A 19,036-nucleotide genomic window follows, 5' to 3' on the forward strand; every position below is an offset into this window, starting at 1 on the left:
ACTCTTTGCATGTTTTCATGGGCATTTTTGATGATTCATGTTTAATCTATACTGCTCAAAAAAATAAAGGGAACACTTCAGTGTTCACTTAAATGTTAAAGTGTTCCCTTTATTTTTTTGAGCAGTGTATAAAGCTGGAAAACTTTCTTGCCTCGAGAAACCAATATCAATTTTACTTCTGTTAAATTGCATAAATCAAAACAAAAATTATGCAAAATCCTGCTTCGAAAATGCAAATAAGTACAACTTCCTAAAGTTGTGTTTAGTTTATCGATTTTAGGAAATAAAAAGACAGTTGTTTTCTTTCACTTTTTGGACCCATTATGTCTGCTTTAAAATGTCTTTCAAAATTGTGTCACTTTATGAGGAAAACGGATCCAGTTGAAATCCAATGATACGGCTTGGCCAAATCTAATTATACCGCTCCAGCACCATTTTTCATTTCCACTGTAAGGAGAGTAAATCCTAAAAATCTCCTTTTTGCTTCTTTTTTTTAACTTAAAAGATTGGTAAAATTATATTTCAGCCTATTTATAGTGTATCAGTGATTTACTCAAATGTACTTTGATTGTCTTACATTACTCTGTGTTCACTGTTTAGTCCAGAATTGATCTATCTTTAAATAAATTAAACCCTGGATGGTCTATTTTTGTTATTACAAATCACAAAGTGATGCAATGAATTTCAGTTCCAGTCGTCTCAGAACAGAACGTATCGATGAAGCATAGCTCGCCTTGAGCGTCGCCGAGGTAATGGGCATTGCAAGCAGCTGACCTGGAAAGGCATCGGGTCGCTACATGCGGTTTCCGTGTGCATCTACATGTGTGTAACTGTATCTAGTTCAGTCAGATGGCATAGTCGGTACAAAGCCTATTCAGGTCACGGTCAAAGTGACAGAGACAGACAGAGGGAGGGGAATAAAGGAAGGGATGGATGGATGGAGGGAGGAGGAACACCAGAAGACAAAACAGGACTGTAAGCTTGAGGCCATCGCTGAGAAAACCCCCCTCTCTTCTGAGAGTAAGGCAGAGCAGGAGATAAAAATAAACCTGCGAATAAAGAGTATTGTACTAAGGACGGGAACCGCTGTAACATTGGAGAATATTAGAGATTTGCTAGAAAAACATTCTGGGAGAAGAGAACTCTGAGATCACCTTCATGGGTGCGACGTCTAACATAAGAATCACATGAGCTGGCTGACTGTTGCTTTCGCTCATTTTTAATCACCCACATGGATTTAAAGGTAATAAAAAGTGGATAACGGTCCGACCCAGAAGGGTTTTTTGCAAGGACCTGCTCCACCGACGACTTGACAATAACAGAGAATCAAACTGCATCATGGGAGAAACTAAGCACCCCCCAGGGTTCAATAAAAGACTCAAATGTCTGACGCTACTGTTGGTACAGTTGTGAATTTTAAGCAAATTAGGTGAAATCCAATATGGCCTTGTTTGCTCCACGCTTTTGTAGTAAGACAGCACAGTAACAAGTATTAACTTGATTTAATAGCTTTTACATAAATTATTATTACAGTTTGTCATGTTGTCAAAGACATTTCTTACCATTGTTTCCATATGTAGAGAGAACATGGTTTCCCCAGTTGGGTGTGATAAAAATAAAAGCAAAATAAAACAAACAAAAAAAACTGTTTATTGAATAACATCAAACTGTATATGAGTACTATATATATTTAAGTCTCTGTGTGAGATTAGATTTTATCACTGCACATAACTATTAATGATAAATTGCAGTGGTTTGTGATTTTCCCAGTGTGAAAATACAGTTATGGTGTTGAAAGTAAAAAAAAATAAAAAAATGTTGTAGAGTCATAACTATGACCGTAATAATTGACGTTCTATTTTTATTAATGTGTTCTGTTCTTATTTTTTGTGGGGAGAAAAAAGCTATGATAATGTTAAGAATCAGCTATGAGCAAAAATAGTTGGAAACTGTAGTTTTGCTTCCCAATTAGCATGTTTTAGTGTAGCTCCTTTATTCTCTTTAGTGTCCCTAGTGTTTTGGAATAGAACTGCAGTGAGTCAAGAAAAGGCAGCATCTCTCCAATGTTAGTCAAATGTCGCATTAAGACGAAGGTGCTGGCTAAATCTCTTCCTCACTGTTTTTTCCCTTTCACACTTCTGCCATTTCCATTTTGTCTTTTTTAAAGCTTCACTAATAATAATCCTCACATTTTCTGTTCTTCCCCTTTTCCTCTTCCCCTCTCCTTTCCGCCTTCATCCAGTGGGCTAAAAACCCAATTTATTTCTGTAGCACAGGAGAGGCTTGTAAGAGTCCCAGGGGGGGTTTGCTGTTGTGTTGTCAAGGTAACACACTGTCAGGGACGTGGCCTCCCGAGCCAGTCCAAAGGGTATGTTTGAATGTATTCACTAATTGAAAAAAGTAGGAAGGCAGAACTGAAAGCAGAGGCAACAGAGAGAGAGATGGAGAGAAAAAAGAATAACTTAAAAGGAAAGTTGAAAATAGATCAAGAGATGGTAGAGAGAGGAGGAAAAAAACAGAATAAGTGAAAAGGTGAGATTGCAAATACCTCTGCACAGATGGCGTCCCCTGCTTGCCAAGTTCGGGGGGAGAGGAATGACATGCACATATAGAGCATCTGTCATTCAGCTCGGTCAAGTGGGCCCGATTGGCTGTCGGCAGTTTCTAATGGTAACAGTCTCCATACACCTCCTCCTGTGCAGCTATACCCTGTGTGTGTGGGGGGGGGGGGGGGGCGAGGCAACACACACACACCTTAGCCCTGTTCGTTGAACTCCAATTGAAGCTCCATCAGGCTTCTCCTATAATTACAGATGCCTCACCATTCCTGTTTTTCAACCTTCCAGACTCAAAGTTTCTGTCCGCGCCCGCTAAATAAGGCAGCCGGGGAAGCAAATGAAGGAGAAAAGTTGGGGAAATGACTTGCATCCAGTTTTCCGTTTCTGTTGCGATGACTGACAGCTGTCGCAGGTGTGGTGTCAGATGTGTAGTCAGGATACTGAGGGGAATTGGGATGCTAAGGTTTCCCCACAGGGAGGAGCAGGCAAGGCTTGACAGCAGTCTGAGATGTGCTGTCATATTTGTCGATGGGTTTTGACATCAGAGAGACTTTTTGTTGTTGTTGTTGTGTATGTGTGCAAAGCAGAAGTTGGCTGTGCTTTAGTTGTGCAGCACATAGGTGGAACATAGGGCAGCGTTGCATAAAGTTTGCGTGACATGGCCAACAACAATCAAGGAAGCTTTAGCGGCTTTGAAAAAACTTTTTGAAAAGTGTTTTGTGCGTTTGTAATCCTGGAAACAAGAACTGGCTATAGCCTGTCAAAGAGTTGAGATTTACCATCCGTCAGGACAACAAACATTAAAGCTGCAACTTTATTTTTTATGTTACAAAAATATGTATTTTAAATATTTAAAACTTTGACCACGTCTCCTCAATCTCCTTCCTGAGCTTCTGTTATCAACTGAAGAAATGCACCGCTCCTGGTCAAAAACAACCAATCAGAGCCCAAGAGGAGGGCCTTAACGCTGTCAATCAACCTTGTGAATGCGCTGCCAGATATGCTAGTGGCAGAGAAAAAGCTCACCGCTACACGAAAACCATTCATCCACCGTTATCTGTGGCCATGCTAAGTAGCTTTAGCATTCACGACAGGCTCAGAGAGCAAGGGGTAGATATTGGGACAAGGCAGAGGAGTTCAATGTGTCTGTCGTGACATGGTGGCAGTTTAAACAAATACGTAAAAAAACACTTTTTCTAAAACTGACACACTGCAGCTTTAATAAACATACAGCCAGATCTGCAGTGAAATGGTTTAAAATAAAGCATATTGATGTCTTTAATGGTCCTAAACCCAGTTGAGAATCTTTGGTAAAACTTAAAAATTTAAGTTGATCACATTGCGAACAAGCAAACATTTCAGTTTCTCTATTACTGGTTAAGACATAGCTATAAGAGCTATTATTGGAGGTTACAGCATTTTCTCAAGTGACAAACTGAACTGAGTCTGATGGCATTCTTCCTGCAGACCTAAGAGTGACTCGGGCGGCAGCTTTCAGCTTTCCACTGCCCGCCTCTGGATGAAAAAGAGAGAGGAGGAAAAGAGACAGCGCCGTGACTCATTCACATTATCCTCTGAAGTGGAAACCCTTCAAACGTGTCGCACTCGCACATACAGAAACGGGCACGCAGTCGCACACATGGCACGTGCGCAACGGGAGCCCGGGAGCCCATTCTGAGTGTGTGATGTGCTTTGAGCAGTCGCTCACTTTGAAACGTCACATTCCCGCTTAAAAGGAGAAAGTGGGCAAACTCCAACAGGGCAATTAGCCCCATATCTCAAAACAAGTTCTGTCCGTTTCCTGGGTGTTCACAATCCCCTGAACAAGGTTAGAAGTAGTTGAACATTTTTAGGCTAATTTCCTGTAAAGAAATCACAAAACATCTAATGCTGATGTTTAAATGCTACTGGCCCCGTGAGACGGGGGCGCTTGTAGGATATTGAGTGGTTCGTACAAAACAACAACTCACCTGAAACCACAAGAGCACAATCACAACTTTAGCACACATCATAAGCGTGGCGCACAAAACCAGCAGAAACCACACAAATACAGACCACATATAGAAAAAATAGAAATGGAAACTTTGCACCGGGTACCTAACGGTGATTTCCTGATCCACACAATATGTCACGTACACGATGCGCCCACAAAAACAGCGGCTCTGATCCACGCAAGGTCCAACATGCACAGTGTGACTCACACACACACACACACACGTATGCCTGCATAGACTACTTTTTTACACATTACACTGAACAATGTAGTCAGGAAAGCAGATTCCCAGGCTCAGGTAGTGTGTGTGCGTGCGTGCGTGTGTGTGTATGTGTGTGTGATACATCATCATTTCTACTCTTTTTGGCAAACATTTTGACTGGTTAAAAGTCCGCTTGTTCATTTATAGCCACCCTTACCGCATCGTCATGTTAAGCTTTACAGACAGAGCTTCTAGAGCTGGCAAGTAAACAAACGTAATCAATAAAATTTAGGCTTACGACGTACAAGTTAACACCCCCATAACAGAAGCACACGTACAGGATGCTTTGACAGTAAAGACCATTTTTATTTTTTCTCATCATAGTGTTGATATGAAAGGAATAAATAATTAAAAGTCCAATACGCAAAGGAAAATCTGCAGGTGTTCCTGTTTGGAAGAACCTCATTTCTGTCAAACCAAAAACGTTAAGAGGTTTTTACTCTGGTCATTTGGTTGTCTGTCCCGGTGTGTCTGACACAACACAAATTGCCGACCAATCAGTGAAATCAAAGAGGACAATCCTTCTTCTGATAAGGGCAGAGCTAGTTCACTGGTGTTGTAGGCTTCATATTGTTGGAACTTTTTGTGCATCCCATTACTTCAGGCATAAAGCAGAAAGAACATACCTACAGTTATACATGGTGGTGGAAGTGTAACAATCTGAGGCTGCCTTTAGTCATAAATGGCTTGCTTAGATTTCCTCATGAAGAACATCCGCCAATCAGTTCCTGTCCATGCGTTTATTTGTGCTTGAGTTATGCTGTAGGTAAATGATCCACATAACATCATCAAGTCCAAAACAAAAGAAGAAGAAGTACTTGACCGAGGCCCATTGAGCATTGCCTATCTACATTAGTGATTGTTGTGTTGGCTTGCTGTGGTGAATTTTCCAGTTAGCACCTGCTACAGTTGGGCTAAGTATCGCTGAGATCAACAATTGAAATCGCTGCAAAACTACTTTTCTATGTCACACAAACCTTGGTTGTTATGCTACGGCTGGCTTGGCGTTGTGAGCATGCAGCCAGTGAACCATGAGATCTCCCATCTATCTTTATGATTCGACGCTCTGAAGCATCTGTGCCTCATATAGACTTCGCCCGCTAAGCTAATCTCCACTGCCAGCCGTGGTCAACTCAGAGCAGGATACGGATATAAACAGATGTACAGACACGGTTAATGGCTCGGAACAAACGCAACAGGTCACACAGCACAAATCAGCGGCTCGTTTATGTTTGTGACATGCAGAGATTTAACTATGTCAGGTAATGCAGCTCGGAAGAATACATTAAGTCTGGGTTTGATGAGGTTATGTTTGAACCTGTTGGATTATTTCAGTGGTGTTTTTTTTTTTTTTGTGCTATATTTTTAGATTTAGCATCACTTTTACTGTCACAAAGAAGACTTGTAATTCTAAATGTAGCATAAAAGCTGTTTTTACTTAGTTTTAGAAGTCAAACTGCTTTTGCTTTACAACAAATGCATTGTCAGAATAGCTAAAATGTCTCTGTAACTATAACTAATGACAACGGAGGTGAAGCGAGATATGAATCCACTGTATTAAAATGTTATTTCTTGTTCTTGTACTGAACTGTCGGTGGTGTGTTATTCCTTAATGCAGACAATATTTTCACAAGGTTATTGGGCACAGAGCTGGATTACATCAGCCCAAACAAACTTTGTTTTTCATCCATTTCCTCTCTTTGTGTCTTCACAGAAACCTGCTGGACATGGACACCTTCTCCAAATCAGACCCAAGTAAGAAACGTGATGTCCAAACATCAATCAAACTCATAACTCTTTAGACAGTCATGTGGAAAAGACTACACTGTTATTTTCTGTATAGAGGTTTTTATCACATATTAAAATAAGAGTCAGGAAATTGGTTAAAATGGATAGTAATGAATTTAGAATGATTGCTAAATTAATGGATCAAATTTATTGTTGAACAAACAATATCCCTTTTAAAAGGAAAAAAAAATTAAGCAAAAGAAAACAAACAAAATGACTAAAAATGAAATCCCACGCCAGGAACGCCCACTCACAATACTATCGTGAAATCTTCGTTAAAACAAAACTGTCATGTCTGGGGAAAACGTTGCTTTTATCATTTTCTAGAGAAAAGCAAATTTGGTTTAGAAAAATCTTACATTTTTCTTTTCATCAACATTCTTAAAGAACAAAGTCTAATAATGCTTAGCAGGTTTATTGTGTTTGTTTTTTAAATGGATAATTTTTATCTTTGATTTGCTGCATCACATCTTGACTTAAAAATATAACATCTTCCTTATTTTGTTAATGAATACTAGCTTTTTAAAAAATTTAAAAAGCTTCTGATTAGAATACAAACCTAAATTTGACCACAAATTAGGTTAAGTTGGCCATTATAACCATACACCACTGACTAAATTGACTATAAAGTAATTTCCAGCTTAGGTGGAACTGGTACTGTAACTGTAAATGACAGAGTAATGCATTTAACTTTAAGTAGCTCTACTTTTTCATTAAAGTTGGTCTTGGCCAGGATATTTTATACTTCACAAAAACTCTTCCTGTCATTTCCACTGTAGCATTTGTGTCCAACAGTGTAAGACCACACCAGGAAAAAAGTTATTGCATGATGAACAAGTTGTCAGCACATTTCCAAGAGAACGGGATGGAAGGAGTGAATCATTGTGGCAATGATGATGACAATGATGAGACGAGTGCTGGGATGACGGTGATTGTATGAGGGAGTAGTAGAGGACAGGCTTTAACTATATGTCTAGGTAGTTCTTGTGATCTCGTGATTCCTCTGAGCACGACTTTAATCCTTTAATTTGAACCTGACTGATGTAGGAAGGAGCCAGAAGGCGAAGAAGCGAGGGGAAAGTATTAAAGTTGGCAGAAATGCATAGATAACTGGGGTATGTGACCCAGTGATAAAAATATCAAACGGCTCCAGCTTTCTGATGGAATAAAAAAAAAAGAAAATACGTTTTTCAAATCCATGGAACATGTTCTGCTTCAGTAATCCAGCCTTATTTATACTATAATTAGCTACACATCTTGTAAATATAGATGTTTGCTTTGACTGATGTTAATGTTGGACGTTTGTCTTCTTTACAGTTTGTGTTCTCTACACACAAGGCATGGGCAACAAGGAATGGAGAGAGGTCAGTATGCTTCTTCACAGCAACACCACGGTATCTTCTTTGTATTGGTTTTCAAGGCCGTGAATATGTCAATACAACAATAAAGTTTCATCTTGCATACAGAATAAATTGGCAAAGGAGGGCTTTCCACCTTCCTCGATCAAGACTAAGGACTATGGGTGATCGGGCATTTGCTGTGGCTGCTCCTCATCTATGGAACTCTCTCAGACTATTTGAGAGCCCCGCAATTATTGTCCGATTTTAAAACCGGCTTGAAAACTTTTCTTTTTAGACAAGCCTACTCCACTTTTAAATGACTGTCTTTTTTTGATTGTTGATTTTGTTTGTTTTTAGCTGCACCGTGTAGCACTTTGAGATTTTTATTAATAAAAAGTGCGTTATAAATTAAATTGATTATTATTATTAGCAAAGAGAAATAAATGGAGTACACGTTTTTAGCAGCAGCTGAAGCTCTGTGGCTGACTTCGTCCGTGAAAGAGACGCAGCTAAACGGACTCAGAGCTCTATATGTGATGAAGAAAATCAAAGAAATCATATAGTGCTTTCCATGAGAAAGAAAAAACTGAGAACACAGAGCTCATGGAACCAATTGTTCCTGTTTCACCTTGATGGTGACGAGACATTTTTTTTGAAGACACCTGTGAAAACAATCAGTTAGCTTGATTCTCCGTGATTAAAAAAAAAACAAAAAACAGACCGTTCCCCGTCTAAAGCAGGTATTTTACTTATTATAGCTACTCTATAAATCCTGAACTATCCCTTTAAGACGTGAACAGTCAGGGGGGGCAACATATTGAGTCATTAAAATATCATATTTAAATGCAAACGTTACTCTTTTTAGCCGCACGGGTTACATTAGTCAAGGCTCTTCTAATGTGCTTAAGCTCTTATTTACTTTAGGCTACGCACGCTCTCATTAGACAAACACTTAAAATGATTAAAAGCAATGTGCATTATTTAACTAGAAATAGCACATCAGGTCAATGTATTCACCAGCCTAATTTGTCTCTCTGTTGGCGTCACATTTGCATTAATGATTTTTATTTACCATCTAAGCTGATATCTGTGAAAACGGCAGATGGTCACTTGTCAGCAAACCAACCAGAGACACAGGTGGAGGACTTATTTTAGGTTTTAATGAAAGTATTAATTATGCCTGTCATTGCTCTTTTTAATTGATAAACACCGTCGACAGCATCTTTAAGAGTATGTTTTCTGAACTGCAGTCACCAGAGAGTTTTTTTTTTTTTTTCCTCCACCACATGAATATTCACGAATGTAAATGAGAGTTCAAATTCCCACCGCCCCAATCACTCCCAGTTCTTCAGAATTCCGAGTGGCCCGTCATCTGCTTGCTCTATCAATAGGCGAAGTTAAATGTCAGACGCTGACCTGCCTGACCCCCATTGACTGGATGCTTAAGTTGCTCTGCATTCATTACGCCGTAGCTGTACATAATCTCCCGTAACCAGTGCCTCTCCTGATGAGTCTCCAGAGGAACGGGCTGCAGCTGATGAGGTACTTTACATGAGTCACCGCAACTTCGCGGAGGGCCTGGAAAAGCCGCTGTTTTTTTGAACGGAGAAATCTCCGAAGTGTTGCGCGAAGATAAAGCGACATTTTATAGATTCTCTGAAGGCAGGGCGGCAAACGGAAATGGTTGAGCAAAGCAGCGGAGATGAGGAGCGGTCGGACCCTTGAGTGTTCTCCCGACTGTTCTCTCAACATCTCTCTCATCTTTGCTCTTCACTTCCAGTTTGGGAGAACGGAGGTGATTGACAACACGCTAAACCCAGACTTCGTGAGGAAATTCATGCTGGACTACTTCTTTGAAGAGCGACAGAATCTCAGATTTGACTTGTGAGTACAACTTCCTGTGTTTGCTTAACTTTTTTTAGTCCTTTTTTTTTTGGTCTGGTTTTCTTTGCTTTGTGCAGCGACAAGTAAAAGTTTTTGCTCCTTACATTTTGTCATATTTTAGCCACATGCAATATATTTTTGTACAATTTTGTGCGATTGGATAAGAAAAATGCGAGTAAATGTTCTGCAAACATCGCTTTGAAAGTCTTGCCACCGATTTTCAGTTGGATTCAGATTCAGGCCCAGACTTTGACTAGACCATTCCACCACATAACCTTTTGATTGCATCTCCGGCTTTACATCGGTGACATTTTCCTCTTGTGAGGTGAACTTTTCTTCCATTTTGAAGTCTATCATGTTTCTTCTTGCCCTCTGTGTTGTCCTATCAATTCTGCCTGAGATCTGATTTGAGATTTCTTTTGTTAAAATTGGAGACATTGTGTTTTACTTCTTGGTCTGTCAAAGAAGAAATGTATAAATGCCTCTCAGACCAGGAACCACAGTCTCTTAACATGCCTTCATTTGCTCTGAAGCTGAATTGGAAGTGGAACATTTGTCGTTTTTAAACCCAGAAGTGAACTAACAGCTTTCAAAGGTCAGGGTCAACTGAGACAAGGCGCTCACCTTTGTATAAACAAAGCTGCACACCTGCAGAGTGGTTCCGCCCCAGAGAAAAAGGCTCAGGGTTCCTTCAGGGGAGACATTTCTCCTGCCATCTTACTCAGTGCGATAGACGGTTGACTGATTCTTCTCTAACGGCACAACTTCCATGTTCACAAAAACATCTTTAGGCATGCATGGCAGCAGGAATTATGCAAACCTTATCCGACCAAAAACAAAGCCACCTCAGCAGTACAACAAGGATGTGTTTGTGTCAGGTTTGACAGAGGGATTTCCTATTAGAGACTGCCGTTGTAGACGTTTTACCACTGAAAGGCCATACACTCTGAGGCAAACAGCATCATGTTTTCAGGAGTCTGCTCTACATCATTTCCCTATTTTGACCATTGGATGCTCAAGAAACATCCTGAATGTTTACCAAAGCTCCATTCATGATGTCTCTACTGTCACTCTCTGTTTTTAGGCAGTTGAATTATTTACATACATATCACTGCTCTGCATGTTGAGCACATTCGGTTCAAATCAGACCTGTCCTTCCTGGATGCTTAACGTTTTGAGCTTGAGTTTAGGGGTAGTTTGAAAATAATCTGTGGCCCTATTCAATTGTGAAGCAGAGAGAATACCTAAAGGAAAAAACAACTACACCTCCTCAGTATATAATTGTAAAAGTAACTTTTTAACAGCAACAACTTAAAGCAGCTGTTTTCTGTTTGATGTATTCAGTCTGTCATGATGTTATTGATGAATTTTCTTTTGGTGATCTATAAGAATTCAATTCATTGAGGTTTCCAGACACCCATGAATAAGTTTGAATACTTTTCCTGCCTTTCTGTTGTACAATTCCTGGTATCTTTGAGGTTACCGTCCTGCTGCATTGACTAGGATTCCAGTTCGTTTCTACTGGTTGGCAAACGGCCTTCCACTTGACTTTATATGGATTGCACTTCGACTATGAAACCTGTCATTCTCATCATTCCACAGATGTTATCAGTGTGAATCTGCGTCATTTCCTTGTACTTCAGATTTACTGACTAGACCTTTTTGGTTGCACGAGGTGCAAATGTAGGAATCTGACATTTCTTTGGTCTTCCTTCGCATACCGATGGGGTTTTAGACGTTTTGAACCTGCCAGCAGCGTCTCTAGGTGATGCCTAGAGACGCATCACCTACATGCAAATTTCAGTTTCTCTTGTAAAATGATAAGATTAATTAGATTATCTGTAAACCACAGAGGAGCGGCAACAGTTTTTACCATCATCGTGAAAGTTGGGTCGCGACGGGGAGGAGTGGCTGGGAGACGGTAGTAAGAAAAAAAATAAGGGAAGAAAATTAAAAAAAAGGTTGTGTGGGAAAAAATAGTTTGTGTGGGTGGAATATTGTGAGAGAACGAAATATGACGAGCATCTTTGGAATGTCGGGTTCACACCTGGATCCTGGCAGCTCTGTAAGAGGTGACTGGACCATTTCCAATCACGACACCTAAAATATCCTGAGCCTTTTTGCTCAGGTGCTTGACCAGACCAACGACCAACGTAGGACCCTGCCTTGGCATTTCCACCGAGTCGCTCAGTCACGCTCCGCGCTCACATGTGCAGGAGATGTGTCACCCGGTCACATGCTGGACAGACTCACTCCAAGACGAAACCAAAAGTGATGTGTGCCTCTTGCTCGCCGCTCTCCCCACATGCGCCGCGGCCCAAGCCACGGTGTGGGTATTTGCGTGCCGGTTGTGTGCGGTGTAGCAGGTAGCCATAACAACCGGGGCTTCGGGGAATGGTGGCTGGAGATGTAGGGAAAGACGGTTTTCCTTCTGGGGAAAAAAAAAAAAAGAAGCATTTAACCTTTCATGTCGAATATGCTCCGGTGGACCACATCGAGTCACCAGTCAGTCTATTTACACACATAAGAAGCACATGCTGCTACTACTTGCGTTGTTGTGCATGAAAAAGATAAGTGATGCAGCTTGTCATGATATCCTCTCTCTCCAGAGAATCTAGTTTAGATTTGCTTGTAAGATCACACCAGTTTCCCTCAGAGTAATGTGCCCCGTCACAATGACAAATTTTGCTGGATTGTCCAGCAAAATATTGTAGTTTTGAGACCATTTTCAAGTAAATATAACAACGGCATATTGATGCAAGTTCACCGTCCTAAAGACCAATAGACTTTAATTTTGAAAAGAACACTTAACACTGCAAGATATTTTAAATGTCCAAAACAAATATAACCAGGATTTCTCGCATTACCACCTCAAACACATTTTTATTGGTATTGTTATATAATGTTATGTGGAAAAAAAACAAAACATTTGTGGGTTTTGATAGTTTTTACACAGAAATGTATGTAAAGTCTTTTGGGGGTATTGTAGTTTTACTGCACTTTTTTTTTTATTAAAAGCAAATTCATCCTTTCCACAGTTGCCACATGCATTCTCAGGATGAGGCATTGTTGCAATTTCATTTAATTGAACTGGAATCTTGCTGTACAATGATACTAATCTCATTATATATTGTTAAAGTATTAAATAAATTGGGACTATGAAAATGAATCATACTCAACTTGCTGGGCTTTCTTTCTGTCTCTGAATGAGCATATTTTCACCCGTTCGGCTGATTTAAAGAGCTGGTAATTATTAAAGCGACATTCGAAATACAGTCATTTGAATGTGAGGCGTTTCAGCTAAACTGCACCAGAGAATCCTGACTGATAGGCTCTCTTTAGAGGGAAACCTGACGGGCAGGACGATCAGACACCTGAGGGACTAGAAAAATGGCTTTGAAGACAAGTTATAAGTTTCAAAATGTGAAGAACTGATTGTCTTGTGACAGGTAAGGAACAGAGCGAATGGAAAATCAGAAAACGAGGAAGTTGGTGCGGGCCCTATTAAAATTCAATTTGGCTCCACAACTAAGCCTGTAACAATAAGCAATAAATGAATGGCATGATAAATTAAAATGAGATTGATAAACTCCATGTGGCAGAGATGCTCCGCTTTAATATTATTGAATATCCGGCGTTCTGAAAAAATGCTGCAAACATTTGCCCCAAGTAGTTGGTTTGCACTAGCTGCCACTTTTGACCTGTTTTCCCTGTCAAACGTGAGTTATTAGTATTTATTTTTTATTTTTTGAAAAGCAGTTTTGTTTGCATAGACTTCATGATCCCTTTCAATTATTGTCGTTTTGTTTACTTATTTTGGGTATATAAAATGTTTTCCAGTTCCAGTGTCAAATGTTCTTTAGTTTTATATTTTTCAGAGGATGTACTTTGATGTAATTAGTGCAGTAGCTGAAAATGGGCTCAAAATGTCGTTATTATTGTTTATTGCAATCATTTCTTGGACAATTTGTTGTCCAGTAAAATGTGTCTCGTCCTGTTTTAGTGACACAGTTATTTGGGTTAATGTTTGTCTGAACGGAGTTGATCATCTTCTAACCAAAGCTAGCTTTTTGTAGCTGTGAGAATTGGTCATGATAAGCTTTCTCAGTGTGTGAGTAACAGGCTTTTCTGTGTCTATCTGTGTGCGTTCACATGGGGCTCCTGTTTTGTTCGGTTTTCATCAGCAGCTGTATAAAGCTGCCACTGTCGGCCCGTCGAGGGCAACGCCGTCTGAGACGATTGCAGGCGAAAGATGGGCCATGACTATGAGGCCGTCTGAAAACAAGGCGAAAAGTGACGACGGAAATCACTTTTCACTGATTTATTATGCTAAACTTTATATTGTTACTTCGTAAATACACACATTGATAAAATGAAACAAGGCCTTGAAGTAATATTGATATCCTCTGGGGTTTTTTCCCCCAAATTTATGTTACAGTTGCTGACATTTTCGTTTAAAAAATGTTTGCGAAGTCATCTCACAAAGGTAGTTTTCATTTGTATTCATTTCCTTTTTGTCAATACTTTGTGGAACTAACTTACAACTAAAAATATAGGGGGGTTTTTCTTTTTTTTTTTTTTTTTAAAGAAGAGGCCACATATTAGCTTTTGGATCATTAAAGGCAGACTAGTGGTTTACATGGTCATTTTAACCAGCTCAACAACTTTGGTCTGCTACTTGGTCTTTGCGAGTTTTTGTTCACTTATGCCCTCTAACAAACCTCTAATACAGCTGGTTGGAGTAGGTTTTACTCAGTATGATCTCAAATTTCAGATTTTTGTTTACAACAAGTTTGGACAATGAACAAATCCCTACCCTCTCATAATGCATTTAACTTAGTGGTTACAGTGGGTCAAAACGTGAAAAAGCTTATAACCTTTGCCCCATACGGTAAACCCACTTAAGAAAGCGGAAAGCTACTTACGAATACAAAAGGCTTTAATAAACAAAACACAAAGGCACTGCAGAAACTCCAGTTGACTGAGAGAACAAGGCAAGAAGCAAGACAGTAATTCAGAAAATCTGGCAATGAACCAAGAGGAAGAAAACGTAAAAAAAAAGCTGAAGGAATCAATGACAATAAAGACATGAGCAGTCTGAGAAATGTTTGGCGTCGAGCCCGGACACTGTGGAAAAAAACCCAACAACTTTAAACTGAAACTAAAAGTCAGTTGACTGGAACCCAGAATGTCTGAAAAACCTCACTTTACTTTCTTGTAAAGTCAGTAAATCTTGCTTTTTTTTTCTTTCTTGCACACAACACTGCTGGAAACGGCAATATTTTTGTTAAAATTATAGCAAACAGTAAGCCAACGGTCAGCCCTCGTAAATGGTTATTCATCTCTGCAGAGGAAAGAGAGAATCTCGTTCTTCAAGCATTGTTTTTCATTTTCTGCCAATGAGCTATTCAGACTCGTGAATGATAGACAGTAAAAGTAAATACTACATGAACCAGTCGGGAAGTGGAGAATCTGAAAACTCTACAAAGACAAAAACATTCCTGAGAGACGCGTACAGTAAGAGGCTCCATCACTTTCCTGGTAGGTAGCGATGGATAACCAGCTCTACCTGTCTATAAAAGCTACAGTTGCGTCAAAAATCCTATCATCACAAGTCTCATTTTCAGCTCTTGCATAACAAAAACCTAAAGTAGCTGTGAGTCCAGGTTTTGGGGCCTCAACCTTTAGTAATAAACCAGTCCCCAAACTTGGTTGCGCAAGAGAAATCTTGTCCATTCCAATTCAGATTTATAGTATCTGAGCATTCTAGCCCTAAACATCCAGAACATTTTAAGAAAGTAACTAAATGGCTACTTATTTCCCTTAAGTATTAGCCTGCAAAGAGCGATCCATATTTAGAGCTGAGTGAAATGACCTGAGGTGTGAAATGATCTTAGATTGCTGAGTAAACGGTTTGTCTGATGACCTGCCGTTCCGCAGAGCCTGGGGGAGCGTTTCCAGACAAATGAGTCCTTTTGCAAATATTGTGTGTACGGGCTGCATGGAGCGATCTAGAGGGAAAAACGAGGCAAATCGGACACACTTACAAAAATAATGCACAATGTTTTGTAAAAGTGTTCACATTGCACAAATCTGAACTGTATGGAAGAGTAGCCAAACTAAATATATTGTTTAAGAAATCCATGTAGAAGACCCATCAAACATAAATAAAAGAAGCTTCTATGGTCAGATGTAACTTTTAGCTCATAATTAAAAATTCCCAGAAAGGGTTGGATTGCTAGATGGGAGGGTCCACCAGCGGCCCACTGTGTTTTTGTGATAGAAAATATTTAAAGTTACAGAAATTCTGAGCTGCTTCAGCAGGCATCATCGTTTGGAAATAGTAGCTTTTGAGGCCAACAGGCAGGAGGAACTATAAACCTAGCTTAATCCATCTTTACCGTCACTGTTACTGTGGTATAATTATTTTTCTTCAACCATTTTAATGGTTTTGTGTTTTCACAACCAAACAAAAGAACATAGATTTTTACATGATGCTGTTTTATCACATTGGATGAGGGGAGAAAAAAAAACTGCCGCTGTACCATGTCACACATTCATGTCATATGGTGTTTTCATTGGCCTTATGCCTTACGTAATGTCGCCAAACATTGGCATTCAAATTTAATGCCCGGCAACAAGACAATCAGAGCTAGCAGCTAATGACAGACGTAAGACAGGAGGAGGATGTTCACATGTTAAGATGTGGTGAGACTGAATACATTTATAAATTCTCTAAATAATTTTGATTGGAGGCCGAGGAGGAACAATCTTCAGTCACATCTGACCTTGACACAAAACACGCTACTCAGCTTTTGGGAAATTACACTGATAAATCTTTTGATCGGAAATAGATCAAAAGATCTATTTTTGATCTATTCCGTATTATTCAGTATGAAAAGGGTTTCATGTAGACAGTGTAATATTTCATACTGTATCTCACTAAGTCTATTACATAAAAAAATCCAATTTAAGCCTGACGGGGAGGCAAATAAAGACTGGTAGCCCACCAGGCCTGTAAAACACTAGGGGGAAAAAAACAACTAAGAATGTTAATTGCTCTTAATACGCCAGTGAAACAAGGTGGTGGCAGCATCATACTGGGATTTTGTGTGACAAATTGTGGAAAGTTACAAGGCTTGCAACTACTTTTGGCAACACAATAAGAGAATGATGGACTCATTAACGTCCCCATATCCTCATCTTTTCACAGTCCTGTGTGTGAATAACAATTTATTTAGCGTCAGTCTAATGGGGAAGAGTTGTAATGCTGCACACTGGGATGCAGAGTACCCAGAGCTTACGGCGAGGTGTTCATTGACGAGCTGTTGAGTCCCGTTACTGATTTATCCTGCCTGTAATCGGCAGCGGTCCCAGCTGAGATCTGTCACTCCGCATCTATCAGGAACGCGCTGACCCTCCTTCTTCCTTTATTTCCACAGGTACGATGTTGACTCAAAGAGTGCCAACCTGCAGAAACACGTGAGTTCTTTTCTGGATCTTCCTTTCTCACTTTGTGTGTGTGTGTGCGTGCGTGCGTGTGTGTCTTCCTCCCATTTGGACCATTTTAGCCACGTAATGGCAATCTGGCCATTACAACGACTGGGCTGATTGTCTGCTAAACTTGCGCGGTCTCGGAGCAGGGTGGGGGTCATTTAGAAATTAAATTTGTCCACCCTGCTTCTTCCGTTGATGCCAGTGATTACAACAGCTGTAATTAGTAACAGCAGCGTCCTCGCAGGTAATAACAGCCATTACCCGCCCGCTGCTTTCAGGGCGTTCTAGTTCAAAGAACCGGAGGCAGCTTGGACGCTGAACTGTCATGTTTATTTTCCATTGGGTGAGGAAAGTCTTGTCTATTTTTCAAGATAAATACTCTAAGTTATCACATCCAACTTATGTAGGTATGATTTGATTAGACGTAATTCCCAGTAAGAGCCACAAAAGACTGATAGAAAGCAATTGGAAAGCTCAAGATCATCCTAATTCATGGACATCTACGGTGCTGTGGACAAATATTTCCACCCTCCCTTACAGTTAAAATGTTACATTAAACAAATGTTGATATCAAAGATAATTTTAGTAAATGTAAATCATGAATAAGTAATTGCTCCCTAAGCCTAATAACTGACTGTAGCAATTCTTGTTGTGAAAACTGCTACCATGTGTTGAAGGGTTTTCAAGCATGAATGACTTGTCTTTGGTCTGGTAATGCTATATAGCATCTGACATGGATTTAACTCCATACGTTGACTTAAAGTCTGGACTTTGACTTGGCCGATTTTCAATTTTTCTTTATTCTTTTTACATGTCAGCTAATCAGAGCTTTGGATCAATCTACCAATGCTTTTCCCGAACTCCTCTAACTCTGCGTTTGCAATATCACAGAACGTTGTGGATATTTGCGAGTGCTGACTAATAGGCTCAATGTGTCTCTCGATGTTGCCTCTTGGAAGGTACAGACAGCCAGTTTTGCTTTGCCCCAAGGCAACAAGCCACACAGCTCTCATCCTTTCTTGCTTTTAAGTGTCCGGGCCCGCCACGCTGCCCACATAACACATGAGATGGATGCTCAGGTGTGACTGTTGCCTGCTTTTAGAAAGTGTGGATTATTGGAAGAGACATAAAATAAAGCTGAGAAAAAGGGAGGAAATCACAGTCTAGCCTGCAGCTCTGCGTTGTGTATTTTAGGAAAGCCAAGTCGCTTTTATGAGATCTTGTTTATTTGATAAAGATCAAAACTTGAGTGCAGACATTTGATCATTTCACTAACATCCACAAGTTGCGGTTGAGTTCGCTCATGTTGTGCATGCATTTTCATATTAATTTGGGGCTTTCTGTGTTTTTATACATAGTTTTTTTTTTTTTGTTCTTTTTCTTTTTGGTAGCCCAGACGACCACAGGCTTATGGCGGACTTCATAAAGTCCGCGTATTCTCTGAAAGTTGACAGTATTCTGAGACGTGGCTTTTGAAGTAATCACCTGCCTTAAATGCAAAAATATTTATGCCTGCGTTTGCATCAAGAATTGCATGAAAATGAAAAGAGTTTTCATCACCTTAAGCCAGGATGATGCAGGTTTTCCTCTCTGCAGGTTGCTATATTGCACCATCATATGTCTTCAGTAGCAGGAATCCACAAGGGGGTTTTCATATTGGTTAGCTTTGTTTTATGGGCTTAGAAGTTTCTCTTCAACTTTGAGGCAAACGGTC

The 19,036-nt window shown here is 39.9% G+C and overlaps 1 protein-coding gene across 1 annotated transcript in view; it reads left to right on the plus strand.

The window, feature by feature from the left end:
- Nucleotides 1-19,036, plus strand: part of LOC103459532 (copine-8) — a 73,239-nt gene that overhangs the window by 15,761 nt on the left and 38,442 nt on the right. The window contains exons 2-5 of the mRNA XM_008401168.2: nt 6,528-6,568; nt 7,919-7,965; nt 9,722-9,825; nt 17,268-17,307. Of these exons, the coding sequence (XP_008399390.1) occupies nt 6,528-6,568; nt 7,919-7,965; nt 9,722-9,825; nt 17,268-17,307 (232 nt within the window). The remainder of the gene's footprint in view (nt 1-6,527; nt 6,569-7,918; nt 7,966-9,721; nt 9,826-17,267; nt 17,308-19,036) is intronic.

This window comes from Poecilia reticulata, linkage group LG23 (assembly GCF_000633615.1).
Source record: "Poecilia reticulata strain Guanapo linkage group LG23, Guppy_female_1.0+MT, whole genome shotgun sequence".
NCBI lineage: Eukaryota > Metazoa > Chordata > Actinopteri > Cyprinodontiformes > Poeciliidae > Poecilia > Poecilia reticulata.